We start from the raw sequence: 20761 nt of genomic DNA, 5'->3' as shown, positions 1-20761 counted from the left end.
TAGACATCAAGTGGTCCAGGCCCTAGATTCTTGCCTTTAGTTGTTTGTTATTTCTTCCCTGTTTGCTTAGCCCATTTTATTGAACAGATCCTTCTGCTGCTCAGCTTCCTGAGTGCTGGGGTTACAGGTCTGTACCCCCACACCTAATTCTTAAATTTTCTTTGTTTTTGTATTTTTAGTTTTTGGTTTTTTGAGACAGGGTTTCTCTGTGTATTCCTAGGTGTCTGGAACTCACTCTGTAGACTAAGCTGACCTTGTACTCAAGAGATCCTCCTGCCTCTGCTTCCCAAGTGCTGGGATCAAGGGTATGCACTAGCACCACCTGGCTACATCTTTATATTTTATTCTCAATACACTGAGCCAAGAAAGGAAAAGAACGTCCTGTCTCGGATTGCACTATTTTTCCTGAATTTTTCCTGTGTAATCCTGAAGGAGGAACCCTAGGCAACAGTTCTAGACTTACCTATGACATGAGCATGAGAGCTCATGTTTCTGAGCCACAGTAATTGTTATTATTTTCTTCATGATTTCTTTTTTGCTGTGTGGATTATTCTAGTTTGTCTAGGCAGGTATGGCATACATACCTGTAGCCTTAGCTACTCAGGAAACTGAAACAGAAGGTTCAAGGCTAGCCTGTACAACTTAGTGAGAATCAGTCTCAGAAATAAAGGAAAGGCAGGCAGTGGTGGCCTTTAATCCAAGCACTCAGGAGGCAGAGGCAGGCAAAGCTCTGAGTTCAAGGCCAGCCTGGTCTACAGAGCAAGTTACAGCCAGGGCTGTTACACAGAGAAACCCTGTCTTCATAGGGGGCAGAACACAGGAAGGACTAAAAATAACATTTCTTGTTATGTACAAGATCCTGGGTTCAATCCCTAATGCCCACCCCAAAAGAAAGAAAGAAAGAAAGAAAGAAAGAAAGAAAGAAAGAAAGAAAGAAAGAAAGAAAGAAAGAAAGAAAGAAGAAAGAAAAATAGAGTGTGCGTTTGTTCCGTGGCTGGTTTGTCTTGTTCAGTTATTGATCAAAGTGGTTGACTGTTCACATATTTCAGCTGTACCTGTGGGATTCCTGTTACTCTCCTTTAATTCTGCCCTTCTCATAGGATTTCATTTTATAGCGCAGGCTGTCTTGAATCTCATTAGGTAGCCCAGATTCACAATCCTCCTGCCTCAGTATCCATAGTGCTAGGACTACAGGTGTATTTCAACATACCTAGCTGAATTATGTCATGTTTGCATGGCCTGTGGTTTTAGGACTTGCATTTTCAGCCATCTTCAGTACCAGTGCTGTGTCCATTCATATCATGTCCATCTCATATAATGTAGTGTGTTGTAGTATCACATGGTCACTTTTGAGAAATTTCTTTTGGAAAAGGAGACCCTGTTGTCCTGGCTACTTCTTTATCCCTAGGCTCACATATTCTCTCCCATCAGTCTCCTAAGTAGTTGGAATTTGAGTTTCCACTTCATTTCTTTTTTAATCACTTTTTAAAAAGATTTGGGTTTTTTTGTTTTTATTTATTTATTAAAGATTTCTGCCTCCTCCCTGCAACCGCCTCCCATTTCCCTCCCCCTCCCCCGATCAAGTCCCCCTCCCTCATCAGCTCAAAGAGCAATCAGGGTTCCCTGACATGTGGGAAGTCCAAGGACCACCCACCTCCATTCAGGTCTAGTAAGGTAAGCATCCAAACTGCCTAGGCTCCCCCAAAGCCAGTACGTGCAGTAGGATCAAAAACCCATTGCCATTGTTCTTGAGTTCTCAGTAGTCCTCATTGTCCGCTATGTTCAGCGAGTCCAGTTTTATTCCAGGCTTTTTCAGACCCAGGCCAGCTGGCCTTGGTGGGTTCCCGATAGAACATCCCCATTGTCTCAGTGTGTGGGTGCACCCCTCGCGGTCCTGAGTTCCTTGCTTGTGCTCTCTCTCCTTCTGCTCCTGATTTGGACCTTGAGATTTCAGTCCGGTGCTCCAGTGTGGGTCTCTGAAGATTTGTTTTTAATTATGTGTGCACATGAGTCCTGGTATCCACGGAGACCAGAGATGTCAGATCCCCCTGGAAATACAGGAAGTTGTGAGCCACCTAAAACAGGGCTCTCTACAAGAGCAGCAAGTGCTCTTCACTGCTGAGCATCTCTGTCTCCCACTTAATTAATGGCAGGGAATTTCTTTTATATTTGCAGCTTCCTCATAAAACTCATCTTAGATGTGATTAGGAAGGCCTCTTTGTAGAGCTAGTTCTGGGAGAGCTTCATGGTGGGTCCAGTTTGTTTCTACTCCAGCTGCAGAATTTTGGTTCATTTCACACCCTAACATGGACTGTAAAACCCTTGGATCATGTGAGTTTAGGCTCTGTACTGTGCAAACCCTGAGGGCAGGTTCCCCAGGCTAGCCCCTCCGTTAGCATGTGGCCCCTGTATTGAAAAGCACTTTTTCCTTCAGTGCCTTTCTTCATCTGTTTCTTCTTTCTTATCTTTTCTAAGGCTATCTGTGTATGTGGTAGAATTTCATTTTCATTCATATCTTGGCTTTTTGTCAATACTTTGCTTTTCTGTAGTGGTTGTGGTCAGTATTCAGTGGATACCCTAAACTTGATGACTTCATAATTCATCCTGTGCCAGTTTGCATAAATCAGAAACCTTGTTCACTTTACCACATACTCGTCCCTAACCATAGGTTCTTGACTAGTTCCTCTAGATAGCTGCTCCCATCTTTCTGTTCTTTGTTAAAAATTAGGTTTCTCTGGCATTATTCCTTTTACCTGGAAGACTAAGAGTTTCTTATCAAACCGGGTAGTGGCGCGTGCTTCTGATTCTAGTGCTCGCCGAATCCGCACCTTTAATCCCAGCACTGAGGAGGCAGAGGCAGACGCAGCCCTGTGAGTTCAAGGCCAGCCTGGTCTTAGTTCAAAGATAACCAAGGCTGTTACACAGAGAAACCTTACCTGAAAAAATGGAGAGGAGGTTCTTATCACATTCCTGCCAGTGATGGTGTTCTTGGTGTTTGATCTAGAAAGCTATTCAGGCTTCATTCTGCATTAACAGATGCACCAGGATGACCAGAGTGTGTATTCTTCTTTATGGTGGCTCTGCTAGACTATTCAGCTGCCCTGTGTGTGGCCACACATATCACCTCAGCAAAACTGGGTGCTCTATTGCCTGTCACACTATGGCTTTGATTCTTTTCAACCTTTTAAGTGATTAGAGTTTTGGGTGGCTGCTATTGCTAGACTCTACTCTAGGTTCTGGGAACATGCTGGTATACAGGCAGCTGTCCCCTTCTCTTCAGCTTCTGTATTTTAATGGAGGAAACAGAAAATGAGTTTGAAGCTTTTAAACAAGTAAAAATTTCAGGGTGTAAGAAATAGCGTTTGGGGGAAGTAGGCTGTACTGGAGAAAAGGCTCAGCAGTTAAGAGTGTGCACAAATACAGGTAAAGAAAGCACCCATGTACATAAAATCAATGACACTTTTAATCCCAGTACTTAGGAGGCATATCCAGTCCAATCTCAGTGAGTTTGAGGCCAACCTGGCCTACATAATGATTTCTAGGTCAGCCAGGGCTACATAGTGAGACCCTGTCTTTAAAACATAATAAAAATTAATGAACAAGGCACGTGGATCTCTGTGAGTTCAAGGCCAGCCTGGTCTACATAGTGAGTTCTAGAACAGCGAGGAATACATAGTGAGAAGGGGGGGAAAATCTATGAGATCTGTCGGCTCTACAGGAAAGCACTATTGCAAACAACAATAAACAATAAAACTTAAACACTGGGGTTGGTGGCTCAGGAGTTAGAGCACTGGCTGCTTTTCCAGAGGACCTGGGTTCAATTCCCATCACCTACAGGACAGGTTACAACCATCTGTAACTCTAGCTGCAGAGGGTCCAACACCCTTTTTTCGCCTCCAAAAACACCAGGCACACAGATAGTACACAGACATACAGGCAAACATGTGAAATAATAAAATAAAATTTTTAGCCAGGCGGTAGTGGTACAGGCCTTTAATCCCAGCACTTGGGAGGCAGAGGCAGGCGGATCTCTGTGAGTTCAAGGCCAGCCTGGTCTACAGAGTGAGTCCAGGACAACCAGAGCTGTTACACAGAGACCATGTCTCAAAAACCAAAATAATAATATAAATATTTTGAACTGAATAAAACAAAATAACAGGTAGAAGGTAAATCAAAGGGTCCCGTAGCAATGGTGATGAGGAGCACAAAGGAGCTTTTGTAAAGTTGGTTAGGCAGTGCCAACCATTTTTAAGGAAATATTTCATGCAGCAGGAACAGTAGGGCACAGCAACCCTGGGGATAATAAAACATTACTTTTTCTCTATTGAGGGATGCCACTATGACTCCTAGTGGCACTGAACACTTCACATCTCTGAGTATGTGTAGTCCTCTGAGTAAAGTCATGCGAATTGTGTCTGTTGGCTTCTGCACATCGAGCTGTGGCAGAAGCCCCCAGAGGCTGGAACATTTGCCCTATATCAAGCCAGGATTGGGACCCAGATATCCCAAGCTTCAGGTCCTGCCTGCTAAGCAGCAGACAAGAGTCATATCAGGGCTGGGTCTCCACACAATAGCTCTGTAGCTAGAGACTGACATCTACTTCTTTTTCCAGGTATACAAAAGAGCCAAGGCACTGGACCAGTCTGACAATGATATGTCTGCAGTGTACCGAGCCTACATACACTAAGCCTTGCCCATCCATCCACCCCTCCCATCTTCCCTCTGGCCTCTCTCCCCAATGTGGGGTCAGGGTTCTGGGACTTAGCTCTGGACCAGTTACCTGTCTCCATTTCCTTTTATACAGACTTTGAGACTTGCATCAGCACAGTAAACAGCAGCACTCTCCCTCCCTGAGGCCCTGGGCAGGGATTGGAGGATCTCCACAGGTGACTGTGAAGAACTCTTGAGCTGGGCATTGGCCCTGGAGCAGGAGGCTGTGTATTCTCACTGTTTCTCTTGTGTTCTCTGTCTCTGTCACACACTCACACACACACACACACTCACTCTCTCTCTCTCTCTCTCTCTCTCTCTCTCTCTCTCTCTCTCTCTCTCTCTCTCTCTTACCCACCCCAGGTTAGAAACTGCCCAGAAACTGCTGCCTGGCTGTTCTTCCTCCAAGCTTGTCTTATCTCAGCACCCTTCTGGTCAAGGGACTAGAGGAACTAGAATTGGCAGGGAGCACAGGAAGCCTTCTCTCAACTTCCCCAGGAAAGAGGCTGGCAGAGGGTCCATGCCCCCAACTGGGCCCCTGGAAGGAGAGGCCCCTGAGCCATCATGAACCAGCAGACTCCCAAAGGAGGCTCTGTGGGCCTCCTCCTGAGGATTTTCCTGTAGACACTACCATTATGCAGCACCTCCCCAGAACGCCTTGTGAACTGAAGAGACGAGCATGGCCACACAGACAACTGGCTCTATGGCTGGAGCCTGCTCCTCCCAGGAGGTTTTGTTTGGATTTGCATTCCAACCCATGGGATGGGGTCTTGAGGGCACTGGGAACGGTGGAGTGGGGGGTGGCTCCTTCCTCTTTCCGTTAATGGCAGTCTCTTCAGCTGGGCCACCTGTTCAACCTGCTCTACACAGGTCCTCTGCATGCCCCTCTTTCCCTCTTCCTCCCAGGAAGATAGTATTTCTATCACATCCTCTTTTGGCCCAGACCCAGCCTGACCAACACCAATAATAAACATTTCATAGATGAGCATTTCATAGGCTGGGCTTTTGAAGTGAAAGCCTCACTTCTGCCAGTTATCAATGGTTCCAAGTCCTGGGTTTGCTGGGACAGAAGAGAACTGGGCCTTGTTCTGTTAACCTAACTGCTCCTCAGAGATGGAGCCAGTCCTCTGTAGGCCCCAGCATTTCTCCTTGAAGAGGGGACCAGAGAGAGAGGCTTAGAATGTCACATGAGAGGAATCACCTGAGGGGTGTGCCTTCTTCCTCATGAGTTAGGATTTCCAAAGCCACAATTTGACTTTTCCACTGGGAAGAACCTGGGATAAGGATCTCAGGACATAGGCATGGAGCAACAAATGCTTTTGGGGTTCAGTACAATTGCTCATTCACTGGGATGCTGAGCCTGTTTCTGTCTGAACATATCCTGTCTTGATCCTGGGGGTTAGGGGAGGGGAAGATGCTGTAAGGAAACCGGTTAGTCAATGTCTTAATATTGTTGACAATTCTGTAAAGTTCCTTTTATGACTATTTCTGTTTAAACTATTTCACCTTTTGTTTTGAAATCCTTCCCTTTTAAGGAGAAAATGTGACATTGTGAAAATGCTTGTAAGAAAGCCCCTCCTCCCCTTTTTCCTTTTAATGACAAATCTAGGTGATTAAGGTTGTGAATTTTTATTTTCGCTTTGTTTTTAATGAGCATTTGTCTTTCAGAATAGGATTGTGTGATAATGTTTAAATGGCAAAAACAAAACATGATTTTGTGCAATTAACAAAGCTACTGCAAGAAAAAAGAAAAATAAAACATTTCTTGGTACCACAGCTGTGCCACTTGTTCCAGACCGCTTTGGGGACTTTGCGTGGGAGTCAGAGGGCATCTATGCCCAGGCTTCCTTCCAACGTCAGCCCACCTGAGTCCTCCTATGTCCCTGCTGGGCGGGCGCCACCTGGCGGAACAATACAGAAAGCGCAGTGAGGGATGACTCCGCTGGCCAATCAGTAAGCAGTAGAGATAGGTTGGTTGGCGTAGCATCCCGCCCCTGTTGAAGAACGGGGGTTAAGAAGGACGGATGGGCGGTGATGGGATCCGGAGCGGTGGCTGATCCTGTGCGGCGTCACTAGGTTGGGGGTGGAGCTTGCGCTTCATCTGCCAATCAGTAACGGGGTGAGGAGAAGGGCCGGGCACGGTGCACCAAGTTCCAGACTACAGACCTCACAGACAGCGAGCGGCCGCGACGATGGCGACCGCAATGGCTGCGAGCGCTGCGGAGCGTGCTGTGCTGGTGAGGCGCGGGCGGTGGGTGGCGGGCGGCAGGGACGGACGGGTTTGACGCCGCACTGTCCGCAGGAGGAGGAGTTCCGCTGGTTGCTGAACGCTGAGGTGCACGCGGTGCTAAAACAGCTGCAGGACATCCTCAAGGTAAGTGCCGGTCACAGCCGACCTGCCAACATCCCTCTTTCCACCGGTCCCGCAGCGGAGGCGGCTGAGCGTCGTGGCGTTCAGGTACCAACGCTCTCAGAAGAGTTACAGTCCAGACGCAGGCAAGGTGACATGTGTGAGTATGTGTGTGCAGCGAGGTATTAGACCCCAGGGTTAACACGAGGTCTTGACTGAGGACTAACTTTGAAACAGTGACATTTCATCTATGAACCTGGTGGTGGTGAATTTGTAATCCCAGCGCTCGGGAGGGTGAAGCTAGAGGATCACGAGTTAGAAACTAGCCGTGGGCTACATAGTGAAACACTGTCTCAAAACAAAAACTGATAACCCAAACTCTGAAGTATCCCCCTCCCTGCGGTGTGATCTTAGCCAATTTACATCCTTGAGCCTCTTCCCTGACCCTAACCAGCTGGGCTCACAGAGCTATTGTGGAGATGAATAAACCATCTCACAAAATGCCTAGCACCATGACCTAGGAAAGCATGTTACTATGGCTCTGAATGGTTCCCTGCTTCTGCTCCCAACACCGGATCACAGTGCTCCAGTTAGCTGGGTACTGTGCCTCTCTGTTCTGTGTTCCTACCTGGCAGCTCCCGATATTCAGTCCATGGAACGAACAGGTCTGAGTTCACAGAGGCTTGAAGGCTTGGTAGGGCAAAGGCAGAGGAGCCAAGTCAGACCTGCCCACCTTGTCCTTTCGCTGGCTAATTTGGCAACATATCTGGGCCTCGGAACGGAGCACTGACCAGACTGGGGTGTTGGAACTGCCCTGTCTTCCACAGGAGGCCTCTCTCCGCTTCGCTCTCCCAGGCCCCAGCACAGAGGGACCTACCAAGCAGGAGAACTTTATCCTGGGCAGCTGTGGGTAAGCTGGGTTGGGCAGGAACTTTGGGAAGGGCACTTTTGGAGTACCTGGGGGAGGAAATGTTTGTGGCACTATGAAGCAGCCTGCAGAGGAGGGGACAGTAGCAGGTACCCCTCTGACTCCTGTGTGTTATAGCACAGACCAGGTGAAGGGTGTGCTGACTCTGCAAGGAGATGCCCTCAGCCAGGCGGTGAGTCCCCCTGGCCCTGTTCCCTAACAGTGCTGCTGGTGATGAGGATGGTGATGGCCTTTTAGCTCTGCCACCAGCTAGCTGCATGCCTCTGGGTAGGACCCTTGTGCTCTCTGGACCTGTTTCCTTGTATGTCTATAACTTGACAGGCAACCCTAACACTACCTCATGAGACAGGCATAGATTCAACAAGGGACAAGAAGTGGGCGGCTTAATCAGGTGGTGGGGGCGAACAACTTTAATCCCAGCACTCGGGAGGCAGAGGCAGGTGGATCTCTGTGAGTTTGAGGCCAACTTGGTCTACAAGAGCTAGTTCCAGGACCACCGGGGCTGTAACTCAGAAAAAACCTATTTTGGGAGGGTGGGGAGGAGTGGGTGGCCTGACATCTGGACCCTGTGAAATGTGAGTGTTGGCACCCTAGGCAGCCTGGCCCTGGATCAAAATTAAGTCATCATCTGAGCTTTGGACTGTGCAAGGCCTCAAGGCACGGGGGACAATCCCTGTCTACGTTGATCTTACAGCACTCCCTCCTCTTAAGACCTTCCCCTTTCTCGCTGCTTTTCCCTTTCACTGCTTTGTGGGACCTGAGTTCCTGTTTCTACACATCGTGTTCACTTAACCCCCAAGTGCATGGGCCCTCAGCCACCCATCTACTGCATTCCTGGCTCCAGGGATTCAGGAAGGACAGGGGTACCACTGCCTGCTTATCACACTCTGGCCCATAGGATGTGAACTTGAAGATGCCTCGGAACAACCAGCTGTTACACTTTGCCTTCCGGGAGGACAAGCAATGGAAGCTACAACAGGTGAGGTCCATTGCCCAATGGCAGGCCCAAACAAGGGCCTCCCTGGGATTGATTGCCTTTCATGGGGAAGTCTGGCTGTAGGGACTCTGTGACCACAGCAAACATAGGAGACTGTTTGCTAGCAGAACTGCAGTGGTGGTGCCTTGGGGCCCTAGTGTCTGCTCCACATGACGGATGTGAAACTGGCCCTACCTTTGTGTAACTTTGACCACGTGAAGACAACTAAAGGTCCCTTTGAATGCCACTTACTCCAGAGGGGCTTCCCAGGTACCTGGGATCATACACAGGTCTCCTGCCTACTATACACACACCCTCATCTGAAGCTGGTCCCTACCACAGGGCTTTTGCCTGTGTGTGCTGCTCTGTCTGGATTCTTACCCTTTCCTGCTTCTGTGGGTTTGGGGTTTTTTGTTGTTTGGTTTTTCGTGTTGGGAGGCGGGGCTCAAGACAGTTTCTTTGTACTGAACTTTCCACTCCACCCAGGCTGGCCTTGAACGCAGAGATTAACGAGCCTCTGCGTCCTGAATGCTGGGATTAAAGGCGGTGCCTTCACCACCCAGTCCTGTGAGGTCTCTCCTGTCCTTGTTTATTTCCTCCTTGAGCCCTGCAGGATTATTTGTAGGTATACTAGGAGTTGTATGTGTCTGTGACAACTAGGCATCTGTGACACAGGGCCAAGAGCCAGTGTGCTTTGGCGGTCAGGATTATCCAGGGCCTGGTCATCCAGCTTTAAAGACTTCAGCTGTGGAGGGTATTGTGACCATAGATGATGCTACTTTCTCCTGAGAGATTAGCCCATCAAGTGGGGTCCTGTGTTATGGGATCAGGCTGAGAACTCAGAAATGTGGCTTTCCTGAAACTAATAGACGTTGGTCATGTGGGTGGTGGGGCTGTTCCCAGATCCAGGATGCCAGAAACCACGTGAGCCAAGCCATTTACCTCCTGGCAAACCGGGACGAGAGCTACCAGTTCAAGACAGGAGCAGAGGTCCTCAAGGTGACTCTTGTTGTTCCACCCCCTTACTCCAAACAACACCAGCCCCCTGGCCCCAGGCTTCACTAGATAGAAGCTGCCCTTTTCCCAGTCATTGCTCACGGGTCTGGCCACAGTTACTGGCTGATGACCTGGAGTGCAGTATCAGGCCTGGTTCCGGTCACCAGACCTCGACGTGACATGTGCAACCTTAAGTTCTTTGCTACTGGGAGCCCCCATTTGCTCACCTGGTGAATGCCGTTTCCCCATATCTACCTGTCAGTATTGCAGTGGTAGTGGCGGTAAAATCCTGTTACAGAACAAGGCCACATTACGGTATGTGAGGACAGCTGTCAGATGCCCAGGACTCTAGCTTTTTCTCTGAGACCCCCACCCCAGGTAATGGCAAGCACCCCTACTGGGGTTACAGAGTTTAGGCCTGGGAACCATAGTCACCTGGCAGGAGTAGAAGTTACAGATGTTGCTCACTGATGCAAGGGGGTGGGACACAAGGGAGCTCAGCGGCTACCACTTAGGTAGCAGTGATGACCTGCCCCTTCCCAGCTCATGGACGCTGTGATGCTGCAGCTGACCCGAGCCAGAAACCGGCTCACCACCCCAGCCACCCTCACCCTGCCTGAGATTGCTGCCAGCGGCCTCACGGTTAGTACCTCAGATGACCTCTGCCCAAGAGACGTCTCTCCTGAGAAGCACAGCCAGTGGGAGTTTGATGCCTGGACAGTTTTCTGGGTTCAGTTCTTGGCCCCCCAACTATGTTAACCCAGTTTTCAGCCAGTGGCTTCCAACCTAGCAGCCCATAGAGATTATGGAGACAGGTGGGGAGCCTCTAGTGCCCCAGTGCCCCAGCCTATGGAGAAGCACATGGGGATAGGGCTGGGGCCCCCCATAAGGTAATTCATACCCTGTAGTGGTACAGCCTAAAGTGGGAGAGGGCCTTATTCCTCCTCCCCCCTCCCACTTCCTCTCTCCCCCAGCGAATGTTTGCGCCTACCCTACCCTCTGACCTGCTGGTCAATGTCTACATCAACCTCAACAAGCTATGTCTCACCGTGTACCAGCTGCATGCCCTGCAGCCCACCTCCACTAAGGTAAAGTTCTCTCCCAATGCCCCCACACCAGCCCTGCTGAGAGCTCTCCACCCCGCCCTCACGGATTGTGCTGCTTCTGCCTAGAACTTCCGCCCCTCTGGAGGTGCAGTGCTCCACAGCCCTGGGGCCATGTTGTAAGTACACAGTGAGATGTCCTAGAGCCCTTTCCCTCCTCCCCACTGCATCTGAGGTCCAGGCCTACCCTCAGGGGTCCACTTGTCATTTTTCCCCAGTGAGTGGGGCTCCCAGCGCCTAGAGGTGAGCCATGTACACAAGGTAGAATGCGTGATCCCCTGGCTCAATGACGCCCTGGTGTACTTCACTGTCTCCCTGCAGCTCTGCCAGCAGCTCAAGGATAAGGTGTGTCGGGGCATCTGGGGCAGGGAAGGCCATTCAGGAGCCACGTCATACTTCAGTGCCCCCAAGTTGTAAAGCCCATTGGCAACAGTTCCCAGACATGAGCCCCTTCTGTAACCTTGACATCACATCTGGGTTCTGGGGGGTATAGCACCCCACTGACCATACCCCCTGAAGCCAAACCTGTTGTTGACCATACCCCCACCCTCTGCAGATCTCTGTGTTTTCCAGCTACTGGAGCTCCCGGCCCTTCTGAACAAGCACCTGCTGGAATCCTCCTCCCAGGAGGGTGGCCCTGTCCTGGAATCCCTCTGCCCAACACATACCCCCTGTGATGCCTGTCACTGCCAGGCTCTCCCTCCTCACCACCCTGGGACACCTTTGCACTGCTGGAAGCAAACATTCGAGGCACCTAGAGAAAGGGGTGCTGGTCTAGTTGTTATGATGGGGGAGGGCAGTCAAGTAGGTGGGCTGAGGTGTGGCCATGGTCCTAACCCTGTCTTTCTGAACTCTCTGGGAACCTTTGGACTAAGGGTGGGGCCAGGGCTCCCATTAGAGAAGTGGGGGGGGTGACACTGAGCTGTGACGTGCAGGGAGGAAGAGGGACTCAGGCCGCGGGAAGGAGCCTATGAATGAGCTGCCGTGCTGCGACGTTTGTCCTGTGACCTCAGCCCACCTCTAAGAAATAAAGGTCAGCTTTTGACTGGAGGCTCTTGTCTGTCTCTGCTCATTGGGACTAGGTTGATCAGTGGCCTCCCATGCTCCTATCACCTGGTTTCCCCCACTCAACACCATGTCAGGCCCTTTGAAGTAGAGTCTGGCCTGGGGTTTGCCATCCTCCTGCCTCAGCCCCTTTAGTGCTGGCATCACAGCCTGTGCCCAGGCAGAACGCACATTTGAGAAAGGGAGCCCTGGCTGCAGAGTGGCCCTGTGGGATAGTGACAGATGTCAACCCAGGAGTTCAGGCCCTGAGTCCACCACACGGTCCATGGCGGGGTTAGAACACAGTCCAGACTCAGACTTTGGCAAAATTGGCTTTGTTACTGTCATCCAGCAGGACCCATGCCAAGGTGTAGCATTAAGGTTCCAGTGCCAAGTTATCCACACCCTTGGGCTTTTCCTGCAAGAGAGACAGAGAAGCTCTGTGGGTAACACTCCCAACCTCTGCCTAAACCCTCTGCAGAAGAGCCTGCCCCTGCCTGTCCCACTTAAGAGGCTGCTATAGGAGCTCTCCTTCCTTAGTGACACCCCTTCCCAGGCTTACCTTCCCAGGGCTCACCTTCCGGGGTCTGGGGGAGGTGGTGCAGCAACAACAGCAGCAGTGAAGAACAACCAGTAACAACAACAACACCACAGTGCCTGGGGACCAGACAGACAGGCATCCAGATGTGGCCGTGCCCCAACACCAGGGTAGAGCCTGCGATCAGAGCCACACTCACCCACAAATGTGAGAAAGACCACAAAGGCCGCGATGTCCCAATCAGACTGGAACAGCTGGTGACTCTTGAGCCTCCCCAGTACTTCCTCTGCAGTGGCCTCCAGCTCCTGCTTCAGCTCCTCAGCTGCCTGTCCCATCGTGGCTACCTGCCCCAGCCCCCCAAAGGACCACCTCAGGTCATCCACAACCTCCTCGACCATACCCTAGGAAGACCCTGCCTTCTGCCCTGTGAGCCCTCCAGCCTCCTCCTGCTCCCTCTGCTCCTGACCCAGCACCCCCTCCCTTCCCTGTCACACCTCTCTCCACCATCTCCTTCCAGACCTGCTGGCTCCCTTTCCTCCGCTGGCCCTTAGCGCCCCACCCCCACCCCGCTGACCCTTACCTGACAGCCTCTACCCACCCACCATCCCTTTACCTTCTCTCTCCCTAGCCAGGCCTCTTCCAGTGCCCCACCTGCCTCTGGTGGTGCCCTCTACCCCAAACCAGGTAAGCCCAGGGTCCTGGAAACTCACACTACTTCCTGCTTCCGGATCCACACTACCTGAAACCTTAGCAACCAGCTCCGCCCTCCCCCCTGGGCCAGCTGAGGGTGTAGAAGAGGTAAAGGCCAGGGCCCAGCTGAGTGCCAGGGCTGGGGAAGAAAGTCACAGGCTGTCTGTTGTTCTGTACCCCCTATTCTCAGTATCCCAGATGTCTTAGTTACTTTTTCTGTTGCTTTGACAAAACACCATGACCAAGGCAACTTCTGAAAGAAAGCATTTAATGGGAACTCAAAGTTTCAGAAGTTAGAGTCCGTAAAGGCCTGGGGCCCTTGCTCTTGGAACTCTGAACTTCCCCAGTGAAAGCAAGCAGAGTGGGCTCTCCCCTGTTTTCTTGGCACCTGAGGGTCCAGATGCTATGCTCTCGGCCTAGATACATGTGACCATAATACAACAATTTATTTCTTCTTTCTTTTTTTTTGTGGGGGGTGGGGTTCAAGACAGGGTGTTCCTATGTAGCCCTGTCTGTCCTGGAACTCAATCTGGTCTCAAACTCACACCTGCCTCTGCCTCCCAAGTGCTGAGATTAAAGGTGTGCGCCACCACCGCCCGATTGCCATTTTTTTTTAAGATTTATTTGTTTATGAGTGCTCTTTAAGCATGTATACCTGCATCTCTGAAGAGAGCATCAGACCCCATTATAGGTGGCTGTGAGCTACCACGTGGTTGCTGGGAATTGAACTCTGGATCTCTGAGAGAACAGCCAGTGCTCTTAACCACTGAGCCATCTCTCCAGCCCTGACAATTTCTTAGTCATGTGCGTCTTAACTGTTTGCAGCCAGGTTCCAGTATTGGGCCCCTCACTCTCACCTGGTACACAGCACACACCTGCCCTGGCTCAGTCATGCAGTGCTCCGAAAGACATAACCTCACTCTTGCCACTTTTCCAGATGTGCAAACTGGGGACTGGGAACAGAGTGCAGTTGATGAAGGGCCTGGGGTGTGTGCAAGGCCTTGGACTTAGTCCCCAGCACCACCTGAACTGGGATTGTAAAAAAGACCACAAGTTCAAGGTTATCCTCAGCTACATAATAAGTTTGAAGCTAGGCTGAGCTATGTGAGACCCCGTTTCAGAAAAGATTTTGGGCCCGGCAGTGACCGCACACACCAGAACTCAGGAGGCAGAGGCAGGCAGGTCTCTGTAGGTTTGAGGTCAGCCTCATCTCCAGGGTGAGCTCCAGGACAGCTAAAGCTACATGGTGAAACCCTGTCTCAAGTTTTTTATTTAAAAAATTGGGAGGCTGTCAAGATGGCTCAACAGATAATAAACAGTGTCTGCCAATAGGCTGAGTTCAGTCCCTGGAACCCACGTGATGGAAGGAGAAGTCTTTGTCAAGCTGTCACCTCCATGTGCACACTGTGCCACTTGTACACAGGCACACAGACAGTAAAAAACAAACAGGCAACTAATGAAAGTCAGATAGACTCCTAATGGACTCACTTGTCACTGTGATGGACAAACCACAAACTCAGTGGCTCCAAAGAGCGTGCAGATCCTCTCGGCTATATAGATCAGCCTCTAGTGTGAACTGGCTGGACTGGCTCTTGCTTTTTCTAGCCTACAAGACCCTGCCAATGTGTGAGTGTAGGCACATCTCTGATCCCTGTTTCAGCAGTCCTGCCTGTAAAAATGAACAGGAATAGTGTCAGCTTCCTCAGGTATTCATTCATTCTGGAGAAAGGGTCTCTCTACACAGCCCTGGTTGTTTGTGGAACAAATGGAAATTCACCACTGGGGTTAAAGATGTGCACCACCAAACACCCAGCCCCACGATGTGGGAATTCCATGCATTGCTAACCCCAAGGAACTGTCTCAGAACAGTGGGTTGCTGTGCTAAGTTGCTTGTATTTCCTTGTGACAAAATAGCAAAGGAAAACAAGAAAGGTAAGGTTGACTTTGGTTCGTGGTTTTAGTCCATGGTAGCCATGTCTGTCCTAATCAGGGTTTCTATTGCTGTGCTGGAACACAATAACCAAAACAACTTGGGAAGGAAAGGGTTTATTTGGCTTACATACCCTGAATCACAGTGCACTGAGGGAAGCCAAAGTAAAAACTCAAACAGGACAGGAACCTGGAGGTAGGAGCTGATGCAGAGACCATGGGGATGCTGCTTACTGGCTTGTTTCTCATTGCTTGCTCCCCTACTTTCTTTTTTTTTTTTAATATTTATTTATTATGTGTACAATATTCTGTCTGTGTGTATGCCTGCTGGCCAGAAGAGGGCGCCAGACCTCATTACAGATGGTTGTGAGCCACCATGTGGTTGCTGGGAATTGAACTCAGGACCTTTGGAAGAGCAGTCAATGCTCTTAACCTCTGAGCCATCTCTCCAGCCCCGCTCCCCTACTTTCTCTTTTTTTTTTTTGTTTTGTTTTGTTTTTCGAGACAGGGTTTCTCTGTGGTTTTTTTGTTTTTGTTTTTGTTTTTTTTTGGTTTTTCGAGACAGGGTTTCTCTGTGGCTTTGGAGCCTGTCCTGGAACTAGCTCTGTAGACCAGGCTGGTCTCGAACTCACAGAGATCCGCCTGCCTCTGCCTCCCGAGTGCTGGGATTAAAGGCGTGTGCCACCACTGCCCGGCTCTCTGTGGTTTTTTTGGAGCCTGTCCTGGAACTAGCTCTTGTAGACCAGGCTGGTCTCGAACTCACAGAGATCCGCCTGCCTCTGCCTCCCGAGTGCTGGGATTAAAGGCATGTGCCACCATGGCCCGGCTTGCTCCCCTACTTTCTTACAGAACTGCAAGACCAGCAGCCCAGGAATGGCACCACCCACAATGGGTTGGGCCCTCCCCCCTCCCCCCTCCCCCACCAAAAACTAATGAGTATGGGTTTGCCTGCAGCCCAGTCTTGTGGAGGCAATTTCTCAGCTGAGGTTCCCTCCTCTCAGATGGCTCCCTGTGTCAAGCTGACATAAACTTAGCCAGGACAAAATGGAGAAGGAGCTCAAGAGGAAGTGGGCAGAAGAGAACTGAGCCAGCTGGAACTAGGATAGGAGAAGTGAGGGCGTGGGGTAGGGCAACAGTGTGTGCCTCTCATCTACAGCTGGACTAGCACACTGTCGTGCCTGTCCACCTATGGTCACCTGGGAGGAGCTGACCAGTGCTTACAACAGAGCCCACACAGAGACATCTGCCCACCCCTCCGGACGTGCAAACCTTAGGGCTTGCTAAGTCAATGCCAGAAACCGGTCTGAAAGGATCACGTGAGATGGGTTTGGATAAAAGAAGCCTGGAGCCCCAGAGATACCCAGAGGAGTGAGGAATGGAAGAGAAACTCCTGGATGGCGACTGTAGCCTGCGGAGCACACTCACCTAGCTTGGGAGGCTATGGGTTCCAACCTTTGTTGCCAGAAATAAAGACTGAGATGTCCTCAATTTTATATTTTTTTAATGTGTATGAGTGTTTTGCCAGCACTACATGTGTACAGACCAGAAGAGGGAGTTGGAAACCCAGAACTGGAGTTACATTTGGTTGAACCCCCATGTGGATATTACAATCAAACCCAAGTCCTCTCTGGAAGAGCAACCAGGGCCCTTAACCACTGACCCATCTCTCCAGCCCCAGATGTCCTCAATTTAATTGCAAGAAAAAAGTTGGAAATATTTTTTGCATTTATTGCTTATGAATGTTTTTATTTGTTGTATGTGTGCATGTTGTTGGGGGCAACATGTGTGTGTGTGATGGAGATGAGAGGACAGCTCGTAGGAGTAGGTTTCTTCTTTCCATGTTTGTGTAGATTTGGGGGATCGGACTCATATCATCAGGTCTGGCAGCAAGTACCTTGTGTTAGCTATTTTTATGTCAACTTGATGCAAGCTAGAGTCATCAGAGAAAACGGAACCTCAACTGAAAAAAAAATGGCTCTAAACCTGGTGGTGATGTCATATCACTTTGATCCCAGCAAGTGGATCTCTGTGAGTTTGAGGCCAGTCTGGTCTACAAATTGAATTCCAGGACAGCCAGAGCTGTTATACAAAGAAACCCTATCTCAAAAAATCAAAAATAAATAAATAAAAATTAAAAAGTAAATAATAAGGCAGATTTCTGAGTTGGATGCCAGCCTGGTCTATAGAGTACCAGGACAGCCATGGCTACACAGAGAACCCTGTCTAAAAAAAAAGAAAGAAAAGTAAGACTGTAGTAGGAGCTATGGGCTTGCTTTTTGTCCTGCCCGGCTCCCGCAGGGCTAGCTTTACACCAGAAATAACAACACACAAACTGTATTCTTTTAAACACTGCTTGGCCCATTAGCTCTAGCCCTTACTGGCTAATTCTGATATCCCGATCAACCCATCTCTAATAAACTGTGTAGCACTGGTCTGACCGGGAAAAATTCAGCATGTCTGACCTGGTGGCTTGCTTCATCGCGTCTGTATGCCCGGGAGAGGGGAGCATGGCCTCTGAGCTCACTTCCTCTTCCTCCCAGCATTCTGTTCTGTTTATTCCTCCCACCTATGTTTTAACCTATGAGGGCCAAGCAGTTTCTTTATTATAATTAACCAATGACCTTCCTCCATCATAAGACTAGGCTATGAAGCTTGGTGTGGTGGCACACACCTTTACTTCCAGCACTCAGGAGGTAGAAGCAAGCAAATCTCTGTGAGTTCAAGACCAGCCTGGTCTACAGAGTGAGTTCCAGGACAGTTAAGACTGTTACACAGAAAACTCTTGTCTTGAAAAACCGCACACAGAGAGACAGACAGACAGACAGACACACACACACACACACACACAGGTTGGACTGTGAGGCATTTTCTTAATTAGTGGTTGATGAAGGAGAACCTAACCTACTGGGGGTGGTGCCACCCCTGGGCTGGTGGTCATGGGTTCTATAATAAAGCAAGCTGAACAAGCCATGAGGTCCAAGCCGGTAAGCATCCTCCATGGCCTCTGTATCAGCTCCTGCCCTGCTTGAGTTCTGATTTCCTTTGACAATAAACTGTGATGTGGAAGCTTAAGCCAAATAAACCCTTTCTTCCCCAGCTTGCTTTTGTCGTGGTGTTTCATGACAGCTTTACCCTCTGAGCCTAGAAATCCTGGGTTAATCCCAACACAGTCAACCACTCTTGTAGCCTCTCTATATATAAACTTTGCTGGTTGGTAACCCCCAGCAATCCAAAGGCCAACAGGTCTCACACAGGCACTCCTATGCTGAAGCTCCGCTCCTTTCCATCCCCCCCCCCCAGTGAGGAGGTTGCAGCCTTCCACCCGTGAGGTTTGTAAAGGTATTCTCACTCTGCTCAGAGAACATATCCAGCCACTCTGTACCTGCTGCTGGGAGTTGTGGGATCCTTGTCTCAGGATCTGGGCATCTGCCATGTGGCTAGCATGTGGGACAGCCCAATCAAAGCTTGTATTACAGAAAACCCTCCATGTCTAGACTTTGGACAAGAGTTAAGGGAGAAAAACTAAGTGTGGTGGTACACACCTGTAACCTACAGTTGAGGGACACAGTCAAGAAGATCAAAGTTCAGCCGGGCAGTGGTGGCGCACGCCTTTAATCCCAGCACTCGGGAGGCAGAGGCAGGCGGATCTCTGTGAGTTCGAGACCAGCCTGGTCTACAAGAGCTAGTTCCAGGACAGGCTCCAAAACCACAGAAGAAACCCTGTCTCAAAAAACCACACACACAAAAAAAGCAAGAAGATCAAAGTTCAAGATCACCCTGCTCACAGTTGAGAGCAGCCTGGGCCTATGATAGAGCTGTCTCAAAAGTAAAGTGTTATGTGGCCCACTCAAGAGGGCAGAGTGGGCAGGGCTTTTTATTTATTTTTTGGTTTTCCAAGGCAAGGCTTCTCTGTGTAGCCCCGGTTGTCCTGAAACTCACTCTGTAGACCAGGCTGGCCTCAAACTCACAGAGATCCACCTGCCTCTGCCTCTGAATGCTGGGATTAAGGCATGCACTAGCACCACGTGGCTATTTATGTTTAGTGTGTGTGTGTGTACATGTTTATATGTATATGCATATCTGTGTGTGCGTATGAATTTATATATGTGTGGAGGACAGAGGTTGATGTCAGAGTCTTCTGCAACCATTTTTTCCACTTTATATTTTGAGAAAGGGTCTCTCACTGAACCTGGAGCTCACTGGCTAACCTGGCTGGCTAGTAAGCCCCCAGGGATCTGCCTTTCTCTGCTTTCCCAGAGCCAGGATTGTAGGCATATGTCACCATGCCTGCAATACATCACCTTTTAGAAGATATTGGGGATCTCAGCTCAAATCCCCATGCTGTATGACAAAAACTTTACAAATGGAGCCATTTCCTTCAGTTTTCTCCCCTGCCCCTTTTTAAAGATTGCCTTTTATTATCGTGGTGTGTGTGTGTCCAACAAGTGCCTTCCATGCCAGAAGAGGGTGCTGGATCCCTGAAGCTATAGTTACATTTGGTTCTGAGTGGTCTGTCATGGGTGTTGGGAACCAAAGTTGATCCTTTGCAAAAACAACTGCCCTTTTTCATTTTTTTATGTTTTTTTTGGTTTTTCGAGACAGGGTTTCTCTGCAGTTTTGGAGCCTGTCCTGGCACTAGCTCTTGTAGACCAGGCTGGCCTCGAACTCACAGAGATCCACCTGCCTCTGCCTCCCAAGTGCTGGGATTAAAGGCGTGCGCCACCACCGCCCAGCCAACTGCCCTTTTTCAAAGGTATACGTTTTTATTATTCTATGTGTATGAATATTTTGCCGGCATACATGTCTGTGCACCATGTGTGCATAACGCCCTAGGAGGCCAAAAGAGGCTGTCCAATCCCCTGGGACTAGAGTTACAGATGGTTGTGAGCCACCATGTGAGTTCCACTGCTTTAACTGATGGCCATCTCTCCGTCCCACCCTATACTTTTTTTTTTTTTGAGGCAGGATCTAACCGTGTAGATGAAGATAGCTTAAAGTTCAAAATCCTCCTGCCTCGGCCTCTCAAGTGCTGGCATTTCAGATGTGTCTATCACGCTTCTCCTGTCATCTAACACAGCTGTTATAGGACATGTTCCTGTCTATATGTCCTACACCAGGAAGCAGGGACAGTCTGCCTCCTGCTCCAGCTCAGCTATGTCCTCACTATGCTGGTGTAGGGATGCAAGGCTCAGCCCACCATGATAAGCTTAATAGGAACAGACCACCCAAAGGAAGTCCTTAACTTCCAACCATTATTGTGGACCTAGCCTCGATAAGTTTAATGAAGGCCTGAGTCTCAGTAGTTTACCCTGAAGCAATACCTGGTTGCAGGAAAAACCACAAACTGAGATTACCCAGGCATCACCCAGGAACAGACCATCCAAACGAAACGCCTAATGTTCCAACCATTGTAGATAGGATCACCTGCCAGCACACTTACCAGGATACCACTAGACAAATGTCAGCCAATCAGGGGTCCTGAACCTCAGAAACCCTT

At 49.6% G+C, this 20761-nt stretch overlaps 3 protein-coding genes across 8 annotated transcripts in view; 2 read left to right on the top strand and 1 right to left on the bottom strand.

Moving 5' to 3' along the window:
* Glyr1 (glyoxylate reductase 1 homolog) overlaps positions 1-6486 on the top strand; it is a 40622-nt gene extending 34136 nt beyond the window's left edge. For both annotated transcript variants that reach the window (XM_075941913.1, XM_075941912.1), the window contains exon 16: positions 4613-6486. In XM_075941913.1, coding sequence (XP_075798028.1) covers positions 4613-4687 — 75 coding nt within the window. In that variant the 3' untranslated portion in view covers positions 4688-6486. The remainder of the gene's footprint in view (positions 1-4612) is intronic.
* Positions 6487-6609: 123 nt separating this feature from the next.
* On the top strand, positions 6610-12113 carry Rogdi (rogdi atypical leucine zipper). 2 transcript variants are annotated; one of them, XM_075941918.1, is made up of 11 exons: positions 6619-6947; positions 7013-7084; positions 7888-7970; positions 8106-8160; positions 8887-8967; positions 9868-9963; positions 10504-10602; positions 10935-11048; positions 11133-11182; positions 11282-11408; positions 11620-12113. In XM_075941918.1, exons 1-11 carry the CDS (start codon positions 6903-6905, stop codon positions 11659-11661), a joined length of 864 nt encoding a protein of 287 aa, XP_075798033.1. In that variant the 5' UTR covers positions 6619-6902; the 3' UTR covers positions 11662-12113. The 2 variants fall into 2 exon arrangements, with proteins under 2 accessions (XP_075798034.1, XP_075798033.1); XM_075941919.1 differs by lacking the exon at positions 11282-11408 and having other exon boundaries at positions 6610-6947.
* A 288-nt stretch (positions 12114-12401) lies between these two features.
* On the bottom strand, positions 12402-13425 carry Smim22 (small integral membrane protein 22). 4 transcript variants are annotated; one of them, XM_075941922.1, is made up of 4 exons: positions 13356-13425; positions 12845-12989; positions 12670-12764; positions 12402-12525 (listed from the first exon to the last, which is right to left on the bottom strand). In XM_075941922.1, exons 2-4 carry the CDS (start codon positions 12978-12980, stop codon positions 12484-12486), a joined length of 273 nt encoding a protein of 90 aa, XP_075798037.1. In that variant the 5' UTR covers positions 12981-12989; positions 13356-13425; the 3' UTR covers positions 12402-12483. The 4 variants fall into 4 exon arrangements, with proteins under 4 accessions (XP_075798037.1, XP_075798036.1, XP_075798038.1 ...); XM_075941921.1 differs by having other exon boundaries at positions 13259-13365; XM_075941923.1 differs by lacking the exon at positions 13356-13425 and adding an exon at positions 13297-13349.
* Positions 13426-20761: the final 7336 nt, after the last annotated feature.

Source organism: Microtus pennsylvanicus, chromosome 11, assembly GCF_037038515.1.
Source record: "Microtus pennsylvanicus isolate mMicPen1 chromosome 11, mMicPen1.hap1, whole genome shotgun sequence".
Taxonomy (NCBI): Eukaryota; Metazoa; Chordata; class Mammalia; order Rodentia; family Cricetidae; genus Microtus; species Microtus pennsylvanicus.
The sequence above is the reverse complement of the archived record's forward strand: the minus strand, read 5'-3'. Positions and strand labels throughout refer to the sequence as shown.

Excerpts from the sequence above, each read along its gene's own strand:
- Rogdi (XM_075941918.1), top strand. The coding sequence starts at position 6,903 with ATGGCGACCGCAATGGCTGCGAGCGCTGCGGAGCGTGCTGTGCTG. Across the intron at positions 7,085-7,887 it reads AGCTGCAGGACATCCTCAAG|GAGGCCTCTCTCCGCTTCGC; the intron begins GTAAGTGCCGGT and ends TGTCTTCCACAG. Across the intron at positions 11,409-11,619 it reads GCCAGCAGCTCAAGGATAAG|ATCTCTGTGTTTTCCAGCTA; the intron begins GTGTGTCGGGGC and ends CACCCTCTGCAG.
- Smim22 (XM_075941922.1), bottom strand. The coding sequence starts at position 12,980 with ATGGGACAGGCAGCTGAGGAGCTGAAGCAGGAGCTGGAGGCCACTGCA. Across the intron at positions 12,765-12,844 it reads GGTCTTTCTCACATTTGTGG|GCACTGTGGTGTTGTTGTTG; the intron begins GTGAGTGTGGCT and ends TCTGGTCCCCAG. Across the intron at positions 12,526-12,669 it reads GGAAGGTGAGCCCTGGGAAG|GAAAAGCCCAAGGGTGTGGA; the intron begins GTAAGCCTGGGA and ends TCTCTCTTGCAG.